This window comes from Micropterus dolomieu, linkage group LG12 (assembly GCF_021292245.1).
Source record: "Micropterus dolomieu isolate WLL.071019.BEF.003 ecotype Adirondacks linkage group LG12, ASM2129224v1, whole genome shotgun sequence".
NCBI lineage: Eukaryota > Metazoa > Chordata > Actinopteri > Centrarchiformes > Centrarchidae > Micropterus > Micropterus dolomieu.
This window is the reverse complement of record NC_060161.1, coordinates 23,166,147-23,180,257: the sequence shown is the minus strand read 5'-3', so window position 1 is coordinate 23,180,257 and position 14,111 is coordinate 23,166,147. Positions and strand designations below refer to the sequence as shown.

Below are 14,111 nucleotides of genomic sequence, written 5' to 3'. Positions count from 1 at the left end.
CATACATACATATATATGTGTATATATATATACATACATATATATGTGTATATATATATACATACATATATATGTGTATATATATATATATATATATATATATATATATATATATATGTGTATATATATATATATATATATATATATATATATATATATATATATATATACACATATACATACATATATATGTGTGTGTATATACATATATATATATACATACATATATATACACATATACATACATACATACATATATCTTAAGATAAGTTAAGCGAATGTGAAATTAAGATAGATAGATAGATTTAACAGTTTTACTCCAACATCAACAGTCTCGTTTGCTTGTGACTGAGTTTGCGTAAATTAGGGTTAGTTTCCTGGTTACAGCGTTTCCATGAAGACCATGAAACCCGTCAACAAACCCATGAGACGGAGACGTGGGATTGTAAAAACCGGTAAATAATATTAAGATAATTTCAGCTCATGGGTATTTTTTCCGTGCGTGCCCTAAATTTAAACTTTTATAAATTAGTCAAGCCAGCTGTTTGGAGCGTTTGCATTCGCTCGCCGAAAATCACCGTTCATAAAAGTTGACTTCCTTGTGACTAACATGGCTATAGGCAAAACGATCCTTCCTACAAATAATGGCAATGCTTTTTCAAATGTGGGTCAAGTTAGCTAAAATCTTTTCTATATGGCTTTATTTTTGCAGGAAGGTTACCCACAGGGCTCCCCCGGGAGGACACGTGTCCAGCTGTTGCTGTTGGGATCCATGGGAAGCTGGAAGTCAGTGTGAACACAGAGGTAGGCTCATTATTATTACAGTATGGTGAGACTGGTCGATATACAGTATGTAGGCTGGGAGTATAGTGCAGAAGTAGTGATTGAAGAAAGAAGCCCATTCCAGCCAATTACTTAAGAACAAATGCCACTACATAAATAAATACAATTTCAAATATATTGCTTTACCTTAAAGATGTACCTGAACAGTGCCTTACTAAATGTACTGAACTTCCACACAGTCCTGGCACGTGTGACTTGCCACAGCAGGAATCCCAAGGGCGTCAGACATAACATTAATGATGTCCCAGTAAGCCATGCCAGTGAAACTGCAGGGCCTTTAACACCTACATGTAAATTAAATGCAGCCATTGCTAATATAATTAGTTACACCTGTGCTTTCCCTGCTATGAGTCAAAATGTCTACTGTGAAAAAGGCCTAATGGTCAGTACTGCCATGGCACTTGGGACTCAGTGTGAGCTCAGGTCTTGTAGGTTGAGGGACAGGTTATAAAAGAGTTATAGTAGAAATAAATATTGGGGAGTACACTTTGTGCTTGTCTTTGTGTCCTCCAGGGTCTGTCAGCCCTCCACATGGCCTGCCTTTATGGCCAGCTGTCTACTGTTCAGCTCCTGGTGGAGTCCGGGCTAGTGTGGATTCACAGCAGCGATCACCAGGGACGCCAGCCTGTTCACATGGTCTTGTCCTCCCGGAGCTCACCCAACACCTCCTCGTGCCTCAGATACCTCCTGGAGCACGGGGCCAACGTCAATGTGTAAGGGCCCTGTGAGTTTAATAATTCTGTCAGCTGGATACAGCGGCACTCAGCTATAGCATGCTTCTTAAAGCTCTTATTACCAATTTACTTATTTACCAAAGTAAAGAGTTTACAATGAGATGATGGTGAAAGTTTATAACTGCTGCTGCAAGGGATAATGATGGCAATGACTATGATGATTATGATGACACTGAAGATGATAATGAAGCTGAGAAGATTTAAATAATTTTTCTGTTATAACCAGTGCCACAGATTCAGGGTCGACCCTGCTGCACCTGGCTGCCTCTGAAGGCCTGCTGGACTGCACAGAGATCCTTGTGCAGGCTGGAGCAGATGTGCTGGCCAAGGACAGCATGGGACACACTGCTCTGGACTTGGCACGCATCTGTTGCCGCAGGAAGGTAGCAAGGTAACGAGGCAACAGAACAACTCACACCACATTCAATCAGCTTTAGTAACAGTTGACAGACTTCTTGTGTTTTTGTGTAGGTATCTGAAAAGCTGCGTATGGCAGCAAGATAAGAAGAAAGAAATGCAGGAGAGGAGGTTGGTTCAAGCTTTATACAGAGATCTCGTGGACAGGGCCAAGCTTAATGAGCTCAATAAAAAGGTTAGTTTGTATGTTGTGGAAATCCATTCATCCAACAATTGGGGGGGGGGGCAGAATCTGAGAAACATTCACATATCAAAACACTGGTTTAATAAGAAAATGTAATACTTCTTACTTACTTAATAAACATTACAATGACCTGAGGGTGAGGCGTATTCAATTTAAAATTCTCCACGGTTTTCTTGGAACGAGAGTAGACTCCACAGATTGGGCTTAAAGGATTCAGCTACTTGCTGGAAGTGTGGTGGATGAAGGGACACTGATACATGTGCAATAGAGTAATCAGTATTGTAGGAAGATTCACTGTTATACTGTCAATATCATGAAGTGGCAGTATGTGTTTTGTCCCAAGAAGTTTATATTAGGAGGCTGTAAAGTGTTGTCTACCTTTCCCCAACCACTGAAATGATGGACGCTGACAGCTATCATCACTGCACGACAGATTATCCTCAAGAACTGGAAGAAGCCTGGAGAAACTGCTTTTCAGGACTGAGTGTCTGAATTAAGCAAAATTATGTTTCAGTTGTTGAAATTGTTTGTGTATTCTGTGTGATGTCACTGATTTGATTATTAAAAATAAAAATAGCAAGTCAAAAAAAACAACAACTATAAAATGTTTTCTTGAACAACATGAACAATGTTCAGATAACATTTTTCATTGTAGTGGTAAGAATCTTAATCTCGACACGTCCCCGAGAAATTTAAGATTTAAATTTTAACATAAGTTTCTTATCAGTGCAAGCTCGGTCAGTATCTTTGGTTCTTGTCATGCTATAATGACATTAGCAGCGTATTTCTAACAACTAAAAGCACATTTTCCATGTCCACTTTCAGACACTTAATGATTTGAAGACGGCAGAGTGGGCCAACAGGAAAAGCTTGCCCCTCCTAAAGGATTTCTCCCCACGTGTCCTGGTCAGCCAGTACCACACCCAGTGCCTCTCGTCAGATCAGAACACAAAACATGCCAAGCACCCATTGAAGCACCAGCCAGGAGGCCCTCAGGAGGACAGGAGCACCTCCACTAAGCAACCTCATGCCTCATCCTCCAGGCCCTGGACCATTTTCATGGGCCTCCAGCCTGAGAAGCCCCCCAAAGAACCAGACCTCCGGGACAGCATCACAGTGTGGAGGGACAGCAGCAGCACGAAGCCTCACTACACCACTAAGTGGGACAGCAGACCTCATCCCACTCCTGACCTACCCCTGGATGTCCTTGAGAGGGTGTTGTTCCCCAGAGCCTTCCCTTCCAGGATCGCGTCCCCTCGGTACTTTGAGCCACAGAACATTGAGGAGGTCCAGCGCCGAGGATACCCCCAGGGGCGGAGAACCTCCCCCTGGACAGAAGTGGCCATGCACCTGGCTGAGGTACTGGAGCCCGGGCACTACTGATCATCGTTCTCTGTACTGGAAGAGCATCAACTACACCTGCGATTAGTAGATGAGTTTAAATAGATGTATTAAAACACATCAAAATATATGAAATGTTTCATCCAAGTATAGACGTCTGGCAGTGTCCTCTGTTCAGTCTCACATCAAAAATATTAGCAGACCTTCCCTAACAACATATCCTGCCATCCCACAACTCAAAGTGACAAAATTAAAAATGCCACACACTCCAGACGCTACGCCTCAGAAAGTGGGGTGAACGGACGGGTGATTGAAAGGTGAGAAAACCTCAGTGAACTGGGTCACCTGTCACAGATGTATCCCTGCACTTTCACTGATCCCCCCCAGGGAACTGACTCGGGATCCAGGTGAGGGCTTGTCAACAGCCTGTGTGTAACTGTGAGCCGTGGCCTGACAGCTAAAGGTGTGTGTGTGGCTGTTTTGTCTTTTCCCTTTACTTCATGAAGCACTTCACACCTCAGTGGGGGTCAAAGTGCACTCTAGTCTCAACCTGGTGCACACACTGTGACCGAGCCACATGGGACACTGGGTAACATAATGCCATCCAGATAGACAGACTGGCGCGCGCACACACACACACACACACACACATATATAATATATATATATATAATATATATATATATAAATATCATCTTGAAAGAGTGGCGTTCAGGGTGTGAGAACAGTTGGGAAAATGCATTGTACTGAAAATAAGATTTTAAACTGAAAGGGTGAATTAACTGGATTTAATTAGGAATGCTGAGGATCAGTACATCTATTTTTGCCTTTATGTCCTTGAGCAACCTGTGAAAAGAACCATTTAATCTGTGTTATTTCAAATCTCTCTTTATTGTACTATACAGTTGGGCGCATATCAGCCTACAATGAACCGCACTCAGTAATTGGTAAAAAGAATTTCGGCCGCTCTAATAGTACTTTCATCAACAATTTTTTGAGCAGCTTTTGTCCCCGACACCCGAAAGCTTACATAAGTCACTGCGCAGGTTTCAGTGTTTTCATTTGTCTTTGATATCGGCTTAACTCAACGATCAATGTACAAAAATCAGTGTGTAATTACTGTGAATTTTTAAAAACAGTCCAAAAAAAAATGTTGCAGACTACAGCACTGATGATTAATGAATGTGTAGATGCAAGACAAGGGAAAAAAATAAAAATAAAATTTAAAAAGTGCATTGTTTTTGTGGCCACGTGGAAATGATCCAGAGTGGGAGGGCAGAGAGTATTTATACCATGTCACAGGACGTCTCCATAGATCAGAAGATGACTCCTTAAACTTCACTTCAGACTGCCTTTTCTTAATTTAAAGTAATCTTAATAAGCACTTCTGTGGTGACCTGTTGCTCCTTCTCCTCCCCTTCAACACTTTCATGCTTTCTAGGATCACTTCACACCAAAATCCAAGCCTGGACGTCAAGTTTTAGCCGGAAAGCACCTTAAAGCTGTCTTATTTATCTTCAACTCACCTCTGTCATCTGAGGAAACAAAAAGCTTTTACTAGTAGTGTTCTGTCTCCTAATCTCTCTTCAATGCTACTTAGTTTATTGAATCAAGACCTACAACACACAAATAACAGCGGATGTCATCTCAAGTAGATGATTGGTTATGATTTATCTGCCAAAGTCAACATTTACAGGTATTTGGTGGTTGTTAATTTCAGACCCTGCACTTACATATTTTAATACCAAAGCTTAAAAAAATGGAGGAGTCCAACGAGACTTTAAGAAAGCATTGCACTACGGACAAGATCCCCTCAGTGAGGTGTCTAGTAGATGTTACTGGCAGTCAGTACAGACAGAAAGAAAAACAGAGAGAGAGAAGAACGTGGCCTGTGTAAACTTGTGGGCTCGTCCAGCAGGAAGCTTTGTTCTGTTCATTGGTCCGTCCTCTTCGTGTGCTCTTCTCCCACTTTGGCCACTAGTTTTAGTCCCATCCAGAAACAAATTCTTATAATCCTTCGTTCCTGCTTCCCCTTAATCTCCAAAACATGGACACACTCACACACCCCTGTCCCCGAGGCTGCATCCCGAGTCCGAGGTCCTCAGTACATTTTCTGTCGGCTGGGCAGCACTGCCTCCTTGAGGAAAGAGAACACGAGGAGGATCCCAGACCTCTTCCCCCTTTTGCCCTTGGTGAAGTAATTAGACACCACATCATCTAAAAACATAAAATAAGACAAAAGGCAAATGTTTATGATACCATCCATCCTTTAGCCATACTCACGTATCCTGTGCAGGGTTACAGGGGAGCTGAAGGATTTTTATGTAAGGTAGGAAGAGTATCCTATGTTGGCTGGCAGTAATGTAAAATAGATGTAATGTGTGCTTAAGATAAAGATAAAATAAACTCTACTGATCTAGGGCAGAATAATTATTGAGATTTAATTTTCCTCAAAATAAATCTAATAAAAGGTTCAATATAATTAGAATTTGAATCACAAACGAATCAGCACTTAACTTTTCTATTAAAATATTTATTTTGTTGAGGAAAAAAAGGGACCACAATCATAATTGTTTTGAATGTTCTGCCTTTGATTTGTGAAGTAATCGACTGTTTGGCATCAAGTGTTCGTTCTGATCATAAAAAATTGTTTAAAAACACAATTAACTGTATGGTTTCTTAAACTTTCACTCAGGAGCAAAAACCAGCCTTTAAATTTAATGTTCAACGTGGGGCTCGAACCCACGACCCTGAGATTAAGAGTCTCATGCTATACCGACTGAGCTAGTCGGGCTGCTCTTACACCCTAGGCTAGAGTGCAAGGATTTTACCTGATTACAATTTCTGACATTATGAAATATACTGTGAAAAATTTTTTTTAAAAGCGTAGGGGCTCAAAGAAATTCCTAAAATACTCTTAAGATAGAGAGAATCCAATAAAACAAAGAGGCCCACAGGTGGTTGATTTGTTTGAAGGGGCAAAAAAAATCCCTGGCTTTTTAGGTATGCTGAACCCTTTACTGCTACAAACGCTAAGCACACAGCTGAGGAGAATAAAAAGCTCACCTCCTTGTTGCATGGTGGACGGAAGTACATTTTCCCCCGCTGACAGTGACACAAAGAATGCGAAGGGGATCACCCACAGGCAGATGGTGAAGTACGCCAGCACCTTCATGCCAGTCAGTAACAAATGAAGGATTATCAGACAGTACAGGAGAAACAACGGCAGAAAGTCCTCCTCCAATTTATAAAAAATAGATACCATAAAACTGGGGTGAAATTACCTCTGAGAATGGATAATACTCCTGTGCAAAGAACTGGAAGGCCATATAATGGTTCACCACCACCAAAACTGGAGAGTGAAGGCAGAGGAAAAGAAACAAGGTTGGAAAAAGAAAATGATATTCATGTTCATTTAATGTATGTTGGCTCCACACAAGATCCTTTTTGCTTACGGAAAGAAAGGAAGCTGTCTTTTTAGTTTCACATAAATACCAGAGTGCATCACTCATTACTTGTAATTTTCTTTAGGGTTGCTGAAACCAGTTGCTCTGTTTCAAGAAATAAAGAATCCAAAACCACTGTCTGTCATGCTTACCACAGGAGAGGATGAAGTTTGGGGAGCTCAGCAAGATGTAGGGGAAAGTCTGCAAGAGGCCGAAGTACACCAGGTTGGTGAAGAGGCCGACTCCCACCATCAACACTGGGAAGCCTTCAAAAACATAGAGACCTGCCAGCACACCTGTCGAGAACTGGACACATTCACACAAACATAAGTTGGACGTAGGCGTTGTTAGCTACATATTTCACTGCAGTGTATTCATAAAAGCAGGTGCACAAGGAAAATGACATCACTTTGTATCCACTTACTCACCATTATCATGTACTTTATTATTCGACTGGTGGCTACTGTGTATTCTTCAATTAGTTCTGCCAAGTAGTACAGGCCAGCGGCTGGGTAAACACAAAGAAAGGGTGATAAGCTATAGGGCTGAATGATTAATCAAAATGTTTACCGAAACAGCAATATGGCCCACTTCAATTTTCATATCGTTAACGGTGAAAAGTGTGTAAAAATACCATTTTAAATTAAATATTGTAGAGCTGCAGAGAGGTTCGGTCTTACAAATCATATTCTACAGAGTTAAGAAAACATCTTGTTACTTATTCCCTCAAAAAACAAAAATAAAAATCACACCGTAATTATTTTAATGTTTTTCATGGAAAATGACAATGATGTAAAAAAAAAACTAAATCGTTCAGCCCTAATAAGCAAGCAAACAGACAACAACAACAACAACAACAAAAACAACAGAGAGCCAGAACTCTTTGTCATCTCTGCTGGAAACAAACAGAAACGACAGGTTAAAATATTTCAAAGACATTGCCAACTTTATTAACTAAATTTGGTGGAAATCAACTAATATTTAGGGCTCCAAAAAACTAAGGGTGATTTCTTAATTTTGATATAATAGTGGGGACACGTCAGAATACGCTGCTGGTAAGAGTTTGACCGCTTGAAACACATTTCTGAGGAGCTCTCTCCATTTTTCTAAGATCAATGGCCATCAGTTTCATGAGACTGGTTTTGTTTCTGGTTTGGAACCCATACGTCTTAACAGCCATGTGTAACGTCAACTACTGACGTAACGACGCTTGCCGTAGCCTTGTTTATTCGCTCCAAACCAGCTGATGGAAACGTACATATTTTGCAAATTTTTTTTGCGACATTTCAAAAGTACGCTTAAAATTCGCCTGACAACTGGATGGAAACATGGCTAGTGACGTTTACCATTTTCTGACATTTTATTGACCAAACAACTAATCAATTAATCGAGAAAATAATAGACAATGAAAATAATCGTCAGTTGCAGCCATAATTTACACTGCAGAACAGTTAACTTTTTTAATGGTTATGATACAGTCCCTGAGCTTTGGTTTCACAACCAAAATGACGGAAATTATCATTCAATACCTTACTTGAATGTTAATTTTCAACAAATCTTATGGGTTGTTCTCAAAAGGTAAATAACTGATCAAAGAATGTGTAAAGAAGACAATAAATCTGACCAGATACTCAAAATTTCAGCACGTGACAGATTTCTGTTCTGTCCTAAATACAAACTTCAGTCGGTACCCAAAAGGTATTGCGAGCCAAGACCTTGACCTAGTCAACGGACAAGCAAAGAAAGATGCGCCAAGTAATATCAGTTCAGGCACAAACACACCAGCAACACAGACGTGTCCCACAGTCACTGAGCCCATGTGGAATGAAGGCCAAAAAGAGGCAGGCAGTTTATCAAACTAGTCCAAACAGGTTTGCCAGCAGAGGCTCTTAGGAGAGTCAGAGAGCTTCATCACACAAAAGCAATCTGCACCTTCCAAAAGACAGAGTCAAAAGAAAAAGACAGAAGAACAGCGACAGCAAATTGCCTTGCTCTTTTGAAGTCCATATTTGTCTGCTAGCAGACTGACATTTGCCCTAACCTTTGTTCCTCCTCTCGGTACTGTACAGCTCGCCACAATAAATAAAATATGAACAACAAATTGGGCCTTTTTCTGAAAGCACTGCTATTTGCTGGATTTACTGGAGGAACCTACTGACAACACTGCCTGAAATACAGTATAAATGTAAATGTATAAATTTAGGTAATATTGAATCTGAAAAACCACGCAAACTAAGAATCTGATGAAGCATGTGATGCTAATCTTATCTAGTGTTTGACAGGTTTAGATACTCTGACACAGTTTGGTTTTCGTCAAGAGTTTCAGTTCCTGGAGAAGAGGAGGGAAGATACTGCATACTGATGCTGACTTTAGAAAGTTGGGGTGAAGGTTAAACATGCTCTTTCACCTAGCTTTGATTACACTGTCACAAAGTTGCAACGTTACAAAGCATCTTATGAGTGGCAATAAACAGCAGGAAGGACAGCTACTACACGAGGCAGGTTATAGTAATAAATGTCAATAAGTCATGTTACAAAAGGCATATAATATGTTTTATAAAACACTGATGAAGCCGTAAGTGACAGTGGCCACTGCGCTCCTCCAACAAATGCCACCTGGCTCTGCCATCCCTACACACAAAGCAACCTCAGTCCCGGCTGTTCTAATCCGCAACAGCACGATGGTGGAACGAGCTACCACATGCCATCAGAGCAGGGGTGTCCCTCTCTTCCCTAAATTTAATGTATCATCCCTTAACAGAGGTTGTCTTATTAGAAAGTGGTGAGATCATTTAATGAGGTTCATCTTTTCAGCCAGATCAGCAAACATTGAAATGTGAAATCTTTGTTCCTTGATCCAGTGTCTGGTCTTGTTTCTGCAGCTGCCACGCTGAAGCAGAGAGTAAACAGCTAAATGAAAGTACACAGAGACTTAACAAGTGTGACTGACATTACCAGAGTCTGACAGCCAGCAGACCTGACAGCTGCACCAGGTGTTACGTGGCCAGGTAACTTAACCTGCAACGTGGAGGACAGGCTCTTCCACTAGCAAGCTCAGCATACTTTTAGTACTGCTGCTTGTCAACTAATCTACAGTGCTGTCGAATACAAACAAACGAAATTTACCTGTAAGCTAATGTTAGTTAAATTTAAAGCAACATTGGCTAGTTTATTTTAGCCTCCAAAACTCTGCTGCTGGACGCTACTTTACCTTGTCTTTTCTGCATATCAGAAATTATGACCATACTAACTTTGTTTGCTGAGGCATCGACTCATTGATTAGTTTGAAAATCCCAAGAGGGCTGTAGAGAGAGACAGAAAGCTAAATGCTAACTTAGCTAACTATCTGCAAACATTACATTAAAGCAAGTGTGTTTACCAATATTATATAAAAAAGAAAAGACACAAAACTATAACCACATGACATTATTGTACTATTACTTAATGGTACACATTTTAAAAAATATGTAACGTTATCGTTTTAGTAAAATATGCTAGCTAGCTAAACAGCTAGGTAGCCGTCAGTACTTCAGTGAACTAACATACTCGTAACTTGTTTACTCTTTAGGCAGGGTTGCTGTTTGTATTTGTATGTCACCATTAACACATTGCTCAGAGCTAACACGGCCGCCAATTTGTGAAACGGAGCCACTTTACCGTTAAATGGTGCGATACCTGCTAAGACCTGCTCCGCTAGCATTAGCAAGCAAATAGCAGCTAGTACGTTAGCACCTGCAGGGACTCCCCGCATGGACTCACCTATTGCTAGAGTGACGAAGGATATCTGGATCACTAACGACAGCCAGCTGAGTAAATAAATAAACCACATCTCTCTGCATATGAAACAACACACATAAATATGAAAATAATACAGCTAGCTGGCTGCTAACTAGCGCTGGAGCACCGGTCAAAGTTCCTCCCCCTGTGTTTTCAGTACTGAGGAGAGCAGAAAGGAAGGGCCTGGTCTCCATGGAGGAAAGGCTTGATTTGGTTGTAGCGCCGTCTGTGGTTGGAGGAGAAGTGCAGTAGTGTGACAGATATCTCTTGATGTCATATTAAGTCCAATACTGTGCAGATACGCCATCAGTGTCTTCATTTAAGTCCAGTTATCCAGGCTGAGTAAACTGCGCAGAGCAGAAACAGCTTTCCCCAGCTGCTCCCAGCTTGTTTAAACAGCCTTCTCTTTTGAAGTGAGTGACTCTGGACAAGGATGCGTCTTTACTGTCACTGATCCTCCACACACACCACTCACAGCCAGCCCACTCCTAAGCCCGCAAGCCTCAACGCTGTTATTATGACAACTGAATCTTTCCTTATAGGCAAAAGCTCTCATCCACGTTGGAGGCCTCGTCCCACCCCCTTCATGAGACACTAACATCACTGAGCAGCTCCATCAGTGGCAGGCTGATACATCCATGCTGTGTGACGGAGAGATTCAGGAGATCTTTTCATCCTGCAGCCGTGAGACTTTGTAATCAGCACTGTTAGCAGTGCGTAAGCAGTAACCACAACTCAGAGACTGAGGGAAAATCTACACAATGTCACTTTGCATTGTTTAATATTGGAATTTGTTTTTATCTGTTTTAAAGTCTCGCCAACATGCATATCTATCTAGTTGTAAAATTATAGTTTCTTTTTAATTTTAGTATTGTATAATTTATTTTTTATTCCCCCCCCCCACCCCCACCACACACACACACACACACACACATTTCTTTTACCATGACTTTTACAGTGTATTCTGACCATCTATATTGTAGGACACTTTCTATTCTATCCTTATGAGCAGCAGTCTTTGTCAAGTAATCTGCTTCCTCATTTCACTCTACACCCCCATGTACTGGAACCCATATAAAACCCTCCTGCTTTGTAAATTCTGTATAATGTTTGTTAAATCCCTGTCAGTATATCAGGTCTGGACTTGGATTTGATTCCTCTTTTTGTAGTTAAAGCTACTTCTGTTCTTTTATTATCTGAAAATCTATGTCCATTTTTAATTCTTAAGGGGTGGATGCTCCGAATGCCTCTGGGTCCATCTGTATAAATCTGTTAACCCGATCGCCATTCTTGTTGCAGCTGGGTCATAACTTCCTTTATTACATATCCCCTTATTTCTTACTTTTGTTATTGTTCGGTGTTAATAGATCAACTTCAGGTTCTGGGATTAGCCATGACAACTAACAAACAGAATGGAGGGCAGACTTTGACATTAATAATACCACTTTCCTTTAGAGTTGAGCTTATTTCCAATGTTTATTTAGATCTTTCTTGCTCTTCCCAGGAATTCCCAATATTGAGCCAGCAGGCATTTTATTCCTTTTATTTTCATCAAGTATTTCATTCCCAAGTTTATATATTCTAATAATTGAGGGCATAATTAGCATTTCTATCAACAGGGCAGGTATTGGAGTAGTGCAAAATGCCCCACTAGACATTCGCAGGGCTTTAGCTTGAAGTATTTCCAGTTTTTTATTCACTATAGAAGCTGCTTCCATAAACAGTGAATCAAATCATCACTCTATACATCAACAGATATTTTAAATATCTGTCCTGGTAAAGAAATTGTAAATGCAATTATACCCCATTCACACACACTCACACACACCAATGACAGAGAGCTACCATTCAAGGCAAGGTGCTGTTGTGGAGCATCAGGAGCAATTTGGTGTTTATTGTCTTGCCCAAGGACACTTCAACATGTAGACAGACAACCCTGTGATTAGACGACCCGCTCTACCTCCCAAACCACAGCCGAGACAAATAAGAGAGCTTGTGTCCTGATTCATGAAATGTACTGTTTGAGAGTTTGATTGTGGGAGCTCCTATAATCACAGTAAGTCAAAACATTAATACATACAATTATTAGAAACTTTAATTTTCAGTTAAGCAAACATTTTACGTACATAATATGTGTTAAAATAGCTGTACCATCACCACAGCCTAACTTGGCTGCAGGCTTTGCCACTTTAGCTCATTAAGTGGGAGCGCTCAGTGAAATAATTTGCACTCACAGTGTGAAAAAGCTTCCAAGCATTGTACCACACAAAAACATTCCAGGTATTTTTCCAAATCCGAGGTTTCCACTTGCATTTCATTCATTTTCATTAGAATATTGTTAAACCACTACTTAGTTGCCTCATCGCTCAAAGCTCTCATTGAATAACCTGATGGATGTTGCTGAGGGCAACCATGTGGTCTGTCTGCATTTTACACTTTTTCTGAGCTCCCATAATATTTGTGTAATCCAAGTCATACCCAGCACTAACTCTTGGGATTTTAATAATAAATCAAAGTTAGTTCAAGCATGTTGTCGTTCGTGAATTTGCCAAGTCTCTGTCTTAATCTATAACTTTATCTGGGCCGTCAATATGATCACATGTATTTCAGGAATTGTGCCTTTTGTAAAGGCCTTGGATGCAAACACAGGAAACAGTTAGGAAACCCCATGGTTGAATAAATTGACCAAGAAATGGACTATCCAAGTGGCAGCAATGGTGGGAGCTGGCTAATCGTTAACATGTCCTTTCTGTTTGTATCAGCATCCTCAAATATAGAGTATCTGTTTCAGAACCTCCTATCTCTCTTTCATTATCTGTATGTCTCTCTCTCTCTCTCTCTCTCACACACACACACACACGCACTGGCTTTCATGTGCATTGATTCAATAACATGGAGGGGACAGAATACATTACTGCAGCGAAAAAGCTAACACCTTTGAGACTGAGGAGGAAAACAATAAAAAATGTATGCTGGAGAGTGAAAGGGGCCCAGACCCTCAAGTAAAAAGAGCTAAATAAAGTAAATATATAATGTGAAACTGTGTGAAGACACTAAAATGGTGTCAGAGTCAAAGGTGAGAGTAATTTCATCCCCTTTTCAAATGCTTTTAACAAAGGCACATACGCAGATAGATAGATAGTGTGGTGTGAGGGTGTTGTGCATGTGTTCATTCATGCATGCACGGGCCCACATATGCACAGTATCTGTGTGGAGGTGAGAAAACAAAAGGCGACCTGCCGCATTTAAGGATACTTTCAGGAGGAGGCGCACAGATCACCTGAGGCTCTTATCTAAACAACACCTTTGGGCTCTGGGTGTGAGCGCCTTAATGTGCCTAAATAAATGGCAGCCTCCATCCTTCTGCTG

General features: G+C 40.7%; 2 protein-coding genes and 1 non-coding gene across 3 annotated transcripts; 1 reads left to right on the top strand and 2 right to left on the bottom strand.

Annotated features, from left to right (window-relative positions):
* The first annotated feature begins 387 nt into the window (after nucleotides 1-387).
* On the top strand, nucleotides 388-3,669 carry ankrd53 (ankyrin repeat domain 53). The gene is made up of 6 exons (XM_046065783.1): nucleotides 388-455; nucleotides 713-804; nucleotides 1,357-1,556; nucleotides 1,804-1,968; nucleotides 2,049-2,169; nucleotides 3,004-3,669. The coding sequence occupies exons 1-6, from the start codon at nucleotides 395-397 to the stop codon at nucleotides 3,559-3,561; spliced, it is 1,197 nt and encodes a 398-aa protein (XP_045921739.1). The 5' UTR covers nucleotides 388-394; the 3' UTR covers nucleotides 3,562-3,669.
* Nucleotides 3,670-4,391: 722 nt separating this feature from the next.
* On the bottom strand, nucleotides 4,392-10,967 carry tex261 (testis expressed 261). The gene is made up of 6 exons (XM_046065796.1): nucleotides 10,725-10,967; nucleotides 7,394-7,473; nucleotides 7,118-7,271; nucleotides 6,804-6,871; nucleotides 6,586-6,688; nucleotides 4,392-5,736 (listed from the first exon to the last, which is right to left on the bottom strand). Exons 1-6 carry the CDS (start codon nucleotides 10,792-10,794, stop codon nucleotides 5,621-5,623), a joined length of 591 nt encoding a protein of 196 aa, XP_045921752.1. The 5' UTR covers nucleotides 10,795-10,967; the 3' UTR covers nucleotides 4,392-5,620.
* On the bottom strand, nucleotides 6,241-6,313 carry trnak-cuu. The gene has a single exon. It is a non-coding gene; the product is annotated as a tRNA-Lys (tRNA).
* Nucleotides 10,968-14,111: the final 3,144 nt, after the last annotated feature.

Excerpts from the sequence above, each read along its gene's own strand:
- tex261 (XM_046065796.1), bottom strand. The coding sequence starts at position 10,794 with ATGTGGTTTATTTATTTACTCAGCTGGCTGTCGTTAGTGATCCAGATA. Across the intron at positions 7,272-7,393 it reads TAATAAAGTACATGATAATG|TTCTCGACAGGTGTGCTGGC; the intron begins GTGAGTAAGTGG and ends GAATGTGTCCAG. Across the intron at positions 5,737-6,585 it reads GTCCACCATGCAACAAGGAG|ATGATGTGGTGTCTAATTAC; the intron begins GTGAGCTTTTTA and ends TTATGTTTTTAG.
- ankrd53 (XM_046065783.1), top strand. The coding sequence starts at position 395 with ATGAAGACCATGAAACCCGTCAACAAACCCATGAGACGGAGACGTGGG. Across the intron at positions 805-1,356 it reads AAGTCAGTGTGAACACAGAG|GGTCTGTCAGCCCTCCACAT; the intron begins GTAGGCTCATTA and ends TGTGTCCTCCAG. Across the intron at positions 1,557-1,803 it reads CACGGGGCCAACGTCAATGT|TGCCACAGATTCAGGGTCGA; the intron begins GTAAGGGCCCTG and ends TGTTATAACCAG.